This window comes from Capsicum annuum, chromosome 2 (assembly GCF_002878395.1).
Source record: "Capsicum annuum cultivar UCD-10X-F1 chromosome 2, UCD10Xv1.1, whole genome shotgun sequence".
Taxonomy (NCBI): domain Eukaryota; kingdom Viridiplantae; phylum Streptophyta; class Magnoliopsida; order Solanales; family Solanaceae; genus Capsicum; species Capsicum annuum.
The window spans coordinates 138,176,270-138,190,196 of NC_061112.1; the positions used below are offsets into that span (position 1 = coordinate 138,176,270).

The following is a 13,927-nucleotide window of genomic DNA, read 5'->3' on the forward strand; positions in this document are numbered from 1 at the left end:
AAGCTCCTTATCCAGCTAAGTTGTTTAAATCTGAAAGTAAATTTCAACTTTCACGTTTGACAAAATTGCTCACTTTTTTTTCTTTTGAAGTTTACATTCATTGACCATTTAGCATGTACATATTTTGCTGTTTCTTTTGTCGAAGTACTATCAATTACTTAAATAAAACATCCTGATAAAAATCAAATCAAGTTGAAATAGTTTCAATTCAAATCCATTTGCTCCGCCACTTTGCTTTAAACGTGACAGTGTGTAGTTAGCATTCTTATTTAGCTGCATTCCAAATGCTGCTTTATTTAAAAGGCAAAGGTCAAATTTACCGATAAATTAGCTAAATATATCCTTCGTCATACTTTGTAGTTAAATTTAACCTCATTGTCATACGTTGAGGCCAAATTTACCCCTTTACTTTAAAAAATTGGCTAAATATACCCTTCGTCCTACTTTGAGGTCAAATTTATCCTCGATTTCATACTTTGGAGCCATATTTACTCTCATGGCTCATGGTTATGAAACTTTTCATTTATGTAATCTTCCTTTAACAGAAAAGTCCAAATCAATGTTAAATTTTTTAATTTTTAAAATAAATTATATCCTGATCTAATTTGCCAGTTCTGGCCCATAAAAAATAGGATAAATTACATAAAACAACACCTTAAGTATCCTATATTAATTAAAATCCCATCCCACTAAACTAATTACAAAAATCCCTTCTAAATCTCTAAACAAGTCTTTTATCTAATACATAACACAACTCCTATTTTTAAGCCTTAAATCACGTTGATATTGTTGCAGATAAGGAAAATTTTGTTTTCCTTAGAAAACATGGCTATTAAATCATTAATCATTAAATAATAAAAGTTAGCAATAAATTCAACAATTATTAATTCTCATTGACAAAATTTCATAAATAAGCAAAAAGAAAAAAAGTCAATCTGTGTTATGGCCATTGACCGTCGGAAAAATTTCACAAACAACTTCCATTAACATACTTCTTCACAAGTCTGTTGTTGAAGTCGCAAAGAGAAAATAAAAAGTTGTGAAAAGAGACCCAAAAAAACTCGTAATATGTGTGTTACGGCCATTGTCCGCTAGAAAAATTTCATAAAGAACCTCCATTAACGTACTTCTTCATAAGTCTGTTGTTGATGTTGCAAAGAGAGAAAAAAAGTTGTGAAAAGAGACTCATTACTAAAGGTATGATTTTTATGTATCAGATTGATAAACATTCATATACATTCTATTTATGTATCATAATGTTCAATGAAACAAACGAAACTGTAAATATTATTTATGATACATAGATATTTTTTTGACAGAGATATTACATGTATTCTGATACATAAAACTATTTCTGACAAAGGTAATCAATGATTTCTGATATATTCAATGTATATTTCTTATTCTGATACATAAACATAAAGAAATTAAGTATTAAATTCGTTTTTTGATACATAGATATTTTTTTGACAGAGATATTACATGCATTCTGATACATAAAACTATTTCTGATAGAGTAATCAATGATTTCTGATACATTCAATATATATTTCTTATTTTGAGACATAAATATAAAGAAATTAAGTTTTAAATTCGTTTTCTGATACATGGAAAGATACATATATGTGATATGAGATTCGCCTGATATATCAGATTCTTATAGTATGTTCAATTTTTTTCTGAACGCAGGGAATGAACGAATGAAGAAGAATTTAGTTTTGAAAGATTATGATAAATGAAGATTGATTTGATTATTCAAATTTCAAATAATGAAGTTGTTGAGGATTTTATGTAATTAAATGGAAAATATGTTAAATTGAGTGTGTTAATTCCTCAATTGTAGGAACTTTTAAAGATTTTTGCCTTTATCTCCAACTAATTGGTTAGTAATGTATCTTATGTATAGAAGGTTAAATAATGTATCATATCCGGGATATCATGTAACTAATATAAAAGTTGGGAGAGAGGGTAATTAGGTAGCGAAGTGTTGGGATTTATGTTGTTTACCCTAAAAAATATACAAACAAATATACCTCTCCCTCAGTTCTGTTGGTCGAATTTTTTCAACGAACAAAAATACTTCTCTTTCAACGTGCAACACTAGTAGGTTGTTTACAAATGAACAAAACGTAAAAGAGAATAGGATAACGGAGAAGCATGACACTATAGAAAACGTCTATTATAAACTTTGCTCTTGTTCGATTATTTTCAAATTTCAAATTTTGGTATACAATTCTATGTGCATCAAAATTCTAGAACCAGTGAATAAATTTTCTGAGCAAATGACATAATGAAAAATCTGCATACATCTAAATTGCATATAAAGATATATGAATGAAAAAATGTCCGATTAACACATACGGAGACCTCTTAACTCAATCAATCCAGAGAAATATCCAATGGGCCTAATCTACTGCATTAGATCGAGGTTTGCACTAATGCAGATCTACGAACTAAGAGAGGAGTATGTTTCTTTGTGTTTGCACTAATTCAAATCATTTTTTCCATGAGCTATGCCTGATAAATATCTAGTGGCTTAATCTCGTTGGAAAATTGGCCAATAGAACTGAAGGGGTATATTTATTATTTGTCTTTTTTGTGGCTTGAGTCAGATCAGATAGGTAGAATTAAGGTGTATTTTATTTTTTAAAAAATGAGATATTTAACGTTGATTTGAGCTTTTCTATTAAGAAAGGGTACATATGAAAAGTTTCTTACCAACGAGGATAAATTTAACCAGAAAGTATGACATCAAGGGTAAATTTAACTCTAAAATACGACGAAGAGTATATTTAGCCAATTTTTCAAAATAGAGGGGTAAATTTAACCCCAAAGTATGACAGCGAGGATAAATTTGACTACAAAGTATGACGAAGGGTATATTTAGCCAATTTCTCAAAATAGAGGGGTAAATTTGACCCTTTTCCCTTGTTTAAATTTGATGTGAAGGACGAAATGCCTTCATAATTAATCAGGAAGAACATGTTGAAAGTGTTGCAAAAAAACAGAACTAGTCCAAATAGAAGACAACCTTGTGTGTCTAAATAGCTAAACCATTCTCGTTGATCTTACCAAGCGCTTCTAAAGAGACGCAGACATAGAACAATCACCCATAATTGCATCTCTGGATTTGTATGTTGTCAATACAAAGAATCGGATACGTTGAATTAAAACAAAGGGGCAAGTTTCTTTTTCACTTTCCGTCCCTAACCAAAGGATTGATTTATTCACACTCACAAACTTCAAACAATACAATACTCAATTTCCACTAGACAATATACAGAAAGAAAAATGATCACCTGCCTTGAAAAAAACAAGTGTTCTAGACAAAAATGATGATCTGTCCCAAAGGCTCCGGATTCTCGAAAGAAGATTCCAGCAAAAGACATTTCGACATCTTCACCGCAATATTGCATGTAATTGCTATATTAGAGTTTACTGCTGACTTCCAAAACTGAAGGATGATGTTCAATTCCACACCTAACCGCAGGAGCCACTATGCAAATTCAAAAACGCGGCGCTCTTGAGTACTAGTGTACAATAAATCACTCTTTAGATCTAGTATTGAGTTCTCATGAGTATGCACAGACGAAGACACTACCAAGGGCCTCTTGCACTTCTGTGTCTTCTACTAAACCAAATATACATCAGAGCCACATCATAATCAACTATGGGTGTGTAGCGGGTTCTTGTGAAATGAGCTGCGGGCACATTATAAATTAACCACATATGTAGCTAGGGCTAAAACAAAGCCAGTCCATGCTTGGATCATCCCAATCAAAATTACCAGGTCCTTAGCAGCATCACCTTGTCACTAACCAACCTGGCTTATATAAAATATCTTTCTTAAAATCGCGACCTGACACGGAGGTTGACTCACCTTGACGACGAAAGCACTGCGATGCAAGCATTAGAAAGGATCATGATCTAAATTTTAGCACAATAAACCTTGTAAATTACAAGTACCCCTATCCTTCCACGCAACTTTTCAAGCAGGTCAAATCAGTCGTCACAGATGACAAACATATATCTTTTTAACATGATATATAAATGTTTCTGCAACAAACCTCCCAATCAAACTACAAGTCCATGTCAGGCAAAAAAAATTCAATAAATGAAGACATGACAAACCTTGTAACAGACTATGGTATCATCTGGATACATCGCAAACAGTTTGGTTCCAAGTCGAGCATGGCAAGAATCGCAGACACTCTCGTCATTTATCAAGACATGTCGTGATCTTTCCTCAAACCTTGCTAATCTTGCATCAATATCCAATGCATGAGATAGATTATGGACAATCTGCAGAATCAAATATCAGCAGATGCCATGATCAAAGTACCTCAAGTATTCTATGTTGATTGTGGTAATTAATTAACATGAATATATAGGAACAAAATATTTCCTTTTAGTGTAATTGAGTTCCTACTTAATTATTAGTAAGGAATCGCCTGTATAAAACCGGTTCTCAGGAAATTTGAAGGCATTCTGAAATACAAAGGAAGTCTTTTTTTCTTTTCTCAGACTCTACATGGTACAAAAATCCATTGCCTTTAGAGGTGAGTTTTCCTCCCTCACGGCTTTAGGGTTCCCTCTTTTCAAAAAAGAAAAAAAGGTAAGAGTTTACTCCCTCCTTGAAGTTGTCCACAAAGGCAACTTCCAGTAGAAATTTTTTCAAGATTCTGTCTTCCTTGGGTTCACCTGTCAGTTCTATCCCCCAAGTTTCCGACTTCTCTGATCACCGGGCTAAGATTTCAGTGACACAGCTCTGTTGGCCAATATTTTCAGCTTTTCTTTTTCTTCTCGAAGGGATTAATTTGAAGATAATTTCCTTCTACAGTTCAAGAAAACTTTATTTTTGATTTGAAGTCCTATGAAAACTACGGAGGGACACAAAGGAGTTACAAAACAACTCTCTTCCACAAATCAGCGTTGTTAAACTAGTTGGGGCTGGTAAGTTTCTTACTTGATCAAGGTCTTGTTAGCTCTTATATTCAATCTAGAAAATTGTTTGGTTATATTCAAAATCATGGCTTTTAACTACTACGCACCCCAAAATCAAAGCAATATTTATCTACTGAAAAAAACACTGAAATTCAATAAGCACCACTGCACACTTTCACTTGCAAGGGTAAATATGCCCAGATCTGAGATTCAACATAAAATTCATGTTAATCTATGTTGCTCGGACTCTTCAAAAATGTCAACGGGTGCATGTCGGTTTCGCCAAAGCTAGTGTATTTTTGAAGAATCCGACACGGGTGCGGCATCAAAACTGAAGAGTCCACGCAACTTAGATGTTAATAAGCAAAGTGAGTTGACCATCACTAATTGTTATTCCGAGATAAGTGTGCTACAGCAGGAGATTGGCGATTATCAGGATCTTCAAGCAAAGTGTCTTTAAACAATTGGTTGAAACTTGAAAGGAAGGGTATGATTTTGAAGCGAATTTGAACCAAGGGTATGAGCAGATCAGGGTTCAAGTTCTTGGCAAAGTTCTTTTTTCTTCACTTGAGGATGCATGCTCCTACGTTCAACAATAAGAGAACTGATGAGGTGTCATGCTGTAACAAGCTCCAATAGAATAAGTCGGGGTTAACTGTCTCTCATGAATAGCCAAAAACGATCACTTCTGATAAAGATCACTTGCACTGTGATTATTGTGAAAGGTCGAGACATACGAAGGAGACATGCTGGAAACTACATGACAGACCGCAATACCAACAAAGAGGCCGTAGGGGAAAACGTGTAGGTCCCATCAAGGGGTCTGGCTAATATTGCAGAAAATGAGGCATGCAGGGAAAGAGCTTCGGGAGAAACTAGCTTAGTATTCACATACTCCTTGAACAAACTTGACTCACCTTGGTTGTCACAACTAAGTATATACAAAAACAACATACCCGGTGAAATCCCATAAGTGGGGTTTGGAGAGTGTAGAGAGTACGCAGACCTTACCACTACCTCGTGGAGGTAGAGAGGCTATTTCCGAAAGACCCCCAGCTCAAGTGCAGCAAAATCCAAGTACAAAAAAGAAGAAAAAAGCGGAGAAAACAGAACAACTAATAAGAGAAACAGCGCAAAACCTGCAAGAAAGAAACAAGAACAACAAATTAGTGTGATTGGATTGAAGGGATAGAAGACTTGGATTTGCATGATCCATGTCTGATTGGAGGGAAATTCACTTGGTTCAGGGGGGACAACCATCATAGTGCTGCAAGACTAGACAGGTTCCTATACTCTATGGAGTGGGAAGAAAGTTTCAAAAGCATCAACTGTGTCATCTCACAAGGATTCTAATACATAAAAGATTGTCTTGTGATCTTCTCAACTTATTCCTTTACGCCAAAAGTAGAACAGCCCTAAGCACTTCATCTTAATCTTCTGGAAAAGGTCGGCTTTATCTTCAAAACATCTTTGGTTTCTCTCTTCCCAAATAGTCCACCAAATGCAAGCTGGAATAATCTTCCATTTAATTTTCTGAATTGCATTACTGTATGCTAGCACATCAACTATATTACTTGGCATGGTCCACAGAATCTGCCTGAAGTCAAGGAACATCCTCCATAATTGTTCCGTTAGTTCACAGTGGAAAACAGAGGATTAATTGTCTCAGCTTTCTCCCCACATAAAAAACATCTGAAACATTGATGATGACCTCTCTTGCAAAGATTGCCCTGTGTGGGTACTTTTCCTCTAGCTAGTAACCAAGTAAAACAAGATACTTTATAGGGAATTTTGACTTTCCATATCATCTTCCAAGGCCAACAGCCAATCTGATTGTTGTAAAGATCGAATTCTTTGTAGGCTGATCTGACAAAGAATTCTCCTTGATTATTTCCTTGCCACTAGATGCTATCCTCCGAAGTTGTGATTCCTGCAAATAGCTCTCGAGTTTTGAGTAACTCTGTAAAGCCTATCAATTTCCCAATCATTCAAGTATCTTCTAAAGATCAAATTCCATCCTTGGTTGCTCCATACCTCTCCTAATGTTCTTGTTGTTGAGATAAAATATAGAGATATGGAAAGAGTTGCTTCAGAATGCCTCGACCCAGCTATTTATCTTTCCCAAAATAGTATCTTTATGCCATTTCCAACTTTAAAGCCTACCTTGTTCATGAGTTTAGGCCACAGGTTCCTGATTGACTTCCACAGCCTAACCCCATGAGGACCCTCCGGCCTCCACATTCTTGGTAGTCCATTTACCTTCCATGTCATACTTTTCCTTAATCACCTCTTTTCATAATGGTTCTTCATTACTAGCAAATCTCCATAGCCACTTTAACATCAAACTTTGATATTGGGATTCAAATTTTTTATGCCTAATCCCCCCCTGCCCCCTTTCCTTCTCTTGCTGACTATGATGGATCTCCATTTAACAAGGTCATACTTCTTTTTATAACTGTTCCCTTCCCACAAGAAATTCCTTCTCACATCTATCCTACTCAATACATTCTCGGGGATTGGAAATAATGACATCTATATATATATATATGTATATATATATATATCAAGGACTGAATTAATCAAAATTAGCCTTATCACCCATTGAGAGACATCGACTCTTCCAGAGTGTTAGCTTCTTCAATTTTCTCTACGGACCCCATTCCAAATTTCTATTCACTTACTTTTGGCCTCCAAAGGCATCACTAAATATATTTTTGATAATTCTCCTATTTTACCACCAAGAATATCAGCCAAGGATTGGATCTGGTTTACCTTATTAACTGGATAAATAAAACTTTTGGTCCAATTAATTAATACGTAAAACAGAAGGATCTTCGAACAAATAAAGATTACCCTCAATATAATCACCTGTTCAGATCATCGGCATATTGTAGATGTAAAATCTATAACATGCTGTCAGTATTGTACTTCACCTTGAATGCCCTTATCCATGTGTTTGCCTGAATATGAAACCCCTCCATGGCATTGATAAAAAGGAAAGGAGATAGATGATCTCCTTGTCTCAAGCCCCTCTAAGATTGAAAAAATCTCGACGGTGAACCATTGATCAATATTGAGAATTCTACTGTGCTGATCAAGTACTTAATCCAGCTGACCCATCTACCACCACATCCAGCGTTTTCAAAGTTTCCAGTAGGTAATTCCAGTTTAAGTGATCATATGCCTTTTTTATGTCAAGTTTACACACAATTCCAGGTTCTTGTTCATTTGCAATTAGAACAGCATCCATAATTTGTCTACCTTTGATGAAGGCCATCGACTGCGCACCCACCAATTTGTTCATCATTTTCTTGAGTCTTTCAGTTAGTATTTTAGCAATAATTATTTAAACGCTACCTATTAAGCTAATAGGTCTAAAATCACTCAACTCCTTTGCTCCCACTTTCTTAGGAATCAGAGCCACAAAAGTGGCATTTGGCTGGATCATTAGATGACAGAAGATCTACATCCATTATTTACACTCATAGGAGGGAACCTAATTACTTGGAGAAATACGCAGTGAAGTGCAATTGCAAGATCAAGTGCATAGGCAGAATATAGAGCTATGGTCTAAGGTGTATGTGAGCTTTAGCTACAAAAGTTAACGGAAGAATTGAGATAGTCCAGGAAAAGGAAGATTTTTCTTGTGCTGCCACAACAAAGCTGCAATCAATATAGCTCAGAATCATGTTCAACATGACTGAATAAAGCACATTGAAATTGATCAACACTTCATCAATGAGAAAGTTACTAGTAGCACCTTGAGTCTGCATCATGTACCTTCAGAAAAGCAGCTAATGAATGTGCTCACAAAGGGCCTCAACAAAAGGACTTTTCATACTTCATTTGCATGTTTGGCATGTGGAACATCTTTGCTCCAACTTGAGGGCAGGTGTTGATTGTTAATTAACTAGTGTGATTTCAGGAAACTTACTTTTTCCTAGTGTAATTATAGGAGTAGAATATTTTATTTTATAGTATGGTTTCTTCCTAGTGTAATTATAGGAGTAGAATATTTTATTTTGCAGTAATTGATTCCCTTTCCTTAATTAGTTGGGACTCACTTGTATAAATAACCTTTCTCCTAGAATCTACGACATACTAAAATACAAAGAAGCCTTTTCTTCTTTCTCAAATTCTAAACTATGAACTGCAACTTTACAGCAGAACAAAATAATAAACCAATGGTATCCAACCAAGACCTTATGAAAGAACTATGCAATTAGGACATATACTTTACAATGGCAACCCGAAGAAGAACACCAAGAATTAGTAATCAAACTTATCAAGAAAAAAAATATCAACAGTCTACAGAGAATTTTGTAAACAGCTTTCATTCAGACAATGAATGACTTCTCTGGAAAAAAAAATTGTTGTCCAGAGCTGTCAAAGGCATGTTCAAGGTAAGCTTGAACCTAGGTAGGTTAGTTGATTTGCCCTTAGGATGTAATCTCGATCAGCATTGTGCCCTTTAGCATATCATATTTATCCTAGCATCTAATAGTATCCAGATCAAGAATGCATATACTACCATGGCTCAAAACAAAGGAGAGATGTCATGTCAATTGGCCCTAGCAGAGTACTGCAGACACGTGATTTTTGATCCTCCTCGAATTGTAACTTATTTTTTGATATTAAATATTTCTATTTGACCCGATATTATTTTAATTCTTATTTTATTTTTAATTAAAAAATCTATAACTAAATAAAGTTAAAATTTGGGATGCACTGATTTATTTAATATAATATACAATTCTTAATATAATAAAAATGAACAATTTTAGGCTTTAATATAATTTATCAAAATAGTTTAAGTCAATAAAAGCGATCGTGCTAGAACCACAGGATTCAAGGGGTGCCTCACACCTTCCCCTCGATCAACAGAATTCCTTACCCGATCTTTTGTGTTCACAGACCAAAATAAAAGAGTCATATCCTTTTGATTAGGGATTCAATAAGGTGGCTAGGAACACCATAACTCGATTCCAAGTGGTGACTATGTAAATTAAACAATCCCTATTCAATACCGTCACTTTAATTGGAGAAACTCTTCGACCTCCTCCCTCGAGGGAAAAAGGGGTGTGACATCTCTGGCGACTAATAAGAATTCGAGCTTTTGATATTTACTTTACTTGCTTTAATTATTTTTGATATTGTGTTTATTTGCTTTATGTGCTACTTATCGCTCATTTACTGCTTTGATATTGCTGAACTGTATTTATAAACTGTCTTCTCTTGCGCACTCCCTCTGAGTCTCTGAAATAGGATAGAAAAAATGCAGCGTGTGTATCCTACTTTCTTTTTGAGATAGTCGGAGTGTCAAGACACCTGGTAAAGGATTATTAGTCACACATGTTAAGCGGAGTTCGAATCGACAACGAAGGCGGAGTAGCACTGCTACCAAACACGTTGTCCCTTCCCGACTCGAGTGTCCGCTCGGGTAACCCAATCTAGACACTTATCATTATTAAGCTAAACTTGAAAGAACTGAAAACTCAGAATCTGGTTATCCCTATTAGGTTCCGCTTTATTTGCATCATATGCATTTGACTTAGTGAGAATCGGCACAGGGGCCGGGTCTGTCTAGGACAGGTGTCTCTTTTATATTGACCAACATGTGTATCCTACGTGCTCTCTGACATTTGTTTGGAAGGCTATTTGTTTGTTGACCGGCTTTTAGGCAACTTTTAAATGTAAGATATTATATTATCTTCAAATTTAGTGAATCATTTTATTTTAAAGAAAAATTTTATTTTTAAAAGAAAGGAAAAAACTTTAAAATATAGTAACATAGTTTTACGATCTTTATGAACTATGAGGGTTTGATTCTCACTCTTTATTGAGATACGTAGGAAATCCTACCCGGGATACGACCCTGTATTAAACAATATATTTATTCACAAATTTATTGAAGGATATTTTTGAAAAAAAATAATTATTTTCATGAGTATTATTATTTCTATCCTATTCTTCTTTTTTAATACAAATCCTAATAGACTGAACCTTTAGGGGTCGTGAGTTTAGTTTTTATAAAGTAATAAAATGTGTAAGCATAGATCTTAACAGTCCTAAACCTTTAGAGGTCGTGAGACTGAAATTTTTATACAACTTCATATATAAAACAATCATTTTTCTTTTAAGTGTACGTAGGAGGTATTTTTCTTCCAAACACAAGGTCAAAATTGTCTAGAGGTCTGTTGTTGTAAAATCTTCGATAGAGTCTGTATAAATAAGTGCTCTCTTTTAAAAAAAATAATATATTTTCACATTATTTCTCAATTTTTATTTTTAAATAAAATTATTTGCATCTAAACCTAATTTAGTAGTCACATTAACGAGTCAAATTAATGAAATAAGTTTTGCCTAAGTCTAGACATTTCCTAATATTGTCTCTCTATCCGTAGGTATAACATGTCTCCTCCAGTTAGTGGAAAGAGTAAAAAAAACGAAAAAGGATGGAAGTGTACCGCTTCAAGTTGTGGATTGTACCCATTTGCAGCTTTGGCTGTGGTGGAACGAAATGGATACAATCAATTATGATGAGATACATAAGTATTTGGGTTTTCTGACGAGCATCATGACAATAAACCCTAGTAGAGAGGTGGTTGATGCATTGTTAACTTTCTAGGACCCGAGGAACAATGTATTTCGCTTTTCAGATTTCGAGTTGACCCCGACTTTAGAGGAAATAGCGGCCTATGTTGGATAATGGGGAAATGCATCGGAAAAAACTTATAGCCCCAAGACTCATCTCAATAAACAGGTTCAGCTCATGAACATACGAAACTCAAAAGAAGAATCAATGAAAAAAGGTTGGATCTCCTTGCAATTTTCGTATGAAAGATATGGAAGGCAAGAGGGGTTTGAGGAGTTAGGTAAAACACTCTGTAACAAGGAAAGTTTTGAGGCTTGAAAAGTTTATAGACTATTTGCATTCACGGTAGCCTTTTTAGGCACTATGGTCTTCCCGAGGAGAGAAAAATTAATATTCGTTTAGCTGGAGTGGTACATATACTGATTAAGAAATATTACACTATGGTACCAATGATCTTGGCTGATATTTATCGTGCTCTGACCGTTTTCAGAAAGGAAAGGGTTTTTTCGAGGGATGTAATATCTTGCTACAAATGTGGATTGTGGAGAATCTTTACCGATGTACTATACAGGCAAGGTTTGTTCCTGAACGATTTAATCGCATCAAATATTATGAAGAGAGATTAGAGAAATATAAATGCCTAAAAGGAATTGGAGATTGGGATAAGCTTTTACGTTATCTGACGGCAAATAAAATCACTTGGAATCTCCCTTAGAGGCAAGTCATATATAGTTCTGTCATTCGGCCGTTCTTGTTATTAATGGGTATCAGGGGTGTTCAACCTTATGTGCCAATGCGGGTCTTACGTCAGCTAGGCAGACGTCAAGTAATTTCCATAACAGAAAATATGGTTGAGTTTATATTTGAGGTCAGATCAGAGATTCCACTTCCGGAGGGATTGGCCCAGCAGATTTGGGATGGTTGTCGTATCATGGGAATTGAAGCAATGGTCATACAACGTGAGAAAGGAGTACACCCAAACTACTGTAAATGGTTTGAAAAACAGACGAGTCCACCAGTCAAGCCGGAAAGATCGGTTAAGGGACCCATAGATCAAGAAGCTGCAATCAGGATATAGAGATCGAGAGAGCCATGCGAGAACATCATGAGGCCAACTTAGCTTTGAGAGCGGAATTAGAGCATGCATGGGCAAGATAGAAGAACAACAAAGGCAATTTGCTGAAGAGAAAGCTAAGTCAGCGGATATTGAGGTCGCACTTTGGGGACAAATTAGATTGGCTACCACTAGGGGGTCACATGTTGCAGAAGTCGCATCTCACCGCCAGCAGTTGCAGGATGTTGAAAAGAACATGCAAGAAGAGTTTGATCGAGAGAGAGCTCAGTGAATACGTGAAAGAGGGATATTGCGAGAACAGCTGGAGGTTGTTTCTGCTCGTGAACAACGTGCAAGAAAGATGATTGATTCCCAAGACCAACTGGCCCAAGAATGGCATCAGGCTTTCAGTTTACTTCGAGGGAAGGTCCGTCGTGTAGCGCAGGATACCGCCAGAATGGGTTTAGACTACCAGCAGTTGAATCATGAAGATTTTTTTAGCACAAGTACCAGCTTTTGTCCAGCGTCTCACCACTTTATTGGAGGACATATACTTGGATTTAGGAGGTCATATTAAGCCGAAGTCTCCTTGATTGAGCATGTAGAAGCTACAAGAATCAGTTGAAGACTTTGAGACGTTGGTGTTCAGTTGTATAAGTGGATAGTTGTTTCATTTGTCATAGTTTTTCAATTTTAAAACTTCTTGTTCAGACGTTATGTCCTTTAGCTAATGGTATTTATTTAAGTTTAGTTTTATTTGTCGAATGTCAGTTAGTAGGTTTTCTCTTAGGAATTGGGTTATTTTGTCGTATTTGTATTTGAAAATTATGGAATATAATGAAATTGGTCGTTTATTTCTATATATTAGATAATTTTACTTCACTTAATTTATTTATTTTTCTTTAAAAAAAATCAATCATTTTTGTTAAAATTTTTCCGAACTACGCAAGATCTGATTCATGTCCTGACATGATACGTAGGCAATCCTCCAAAGGGTTCGATCATAACTTTTCGAAAAGTGTGCCTAGAAAAGCCGGGATGAAACATAAGGTCTTCCATGATAGGTTGGAAAATGCATCTAGAAGCATAACATGCAACGTGGCATTATAATGTGTTAAATATGTAACACTCACCCGTTTGCAACTTGATCACAGAAAAGATAAAGTAGTTGGTGGTTGGTTTGTGGCAACACTAGATACAAGGGAAAAAGAAAGATACTGTAAAGAGGGTATAGGGTCTGACAGTGAAGAGGAGCAAAATCAATTGATTTCGTAAGAATTAGCATCAGTGGAAAAGATTAAGTTATTGAAACAATAGATGGAGGAAATGTACCA

General features: G+C 35.5%; 1 protein-coding gene across 5 annotated transcripts in view; it reads right to left on the reverse strand.

The window, feature by feature from the left end:
* Positions 1-3,098: 3,098 nt before the first annotated feature.
* LOC107859811 (vacuolar sorting protein 3) overlaps positions 3,099-13,927 on the reverse strand; it is a 46,344-nt gene continuing 35,515 nt past the window's right edge. For 2 of the 5 annotated variants that reach the window (XM_016704921.2, XM_016704922.2), the window contains 2 exons: positions 4,132-4,302; positions 3,099-3,896 (listed from right to left, as the gene is read on the reverse strand). In XM_016704921.2, coding sequence (XP_016560407.2) covers positions 3,804-3,896; positions 4,132-4,302 — 264 coding nt within the window. In that variant the 3' untranslated portion in view covers positions 3,099-3,803. Of the gene's footprint in view, positions 3,897-4,131; positions 4,303-13,927 lie in introns of those variants that run through there. The other 3 variants (XR_007052438.1, XR_007052440.1, XR_001671447.2) reach the window with 3 other exon arrangements.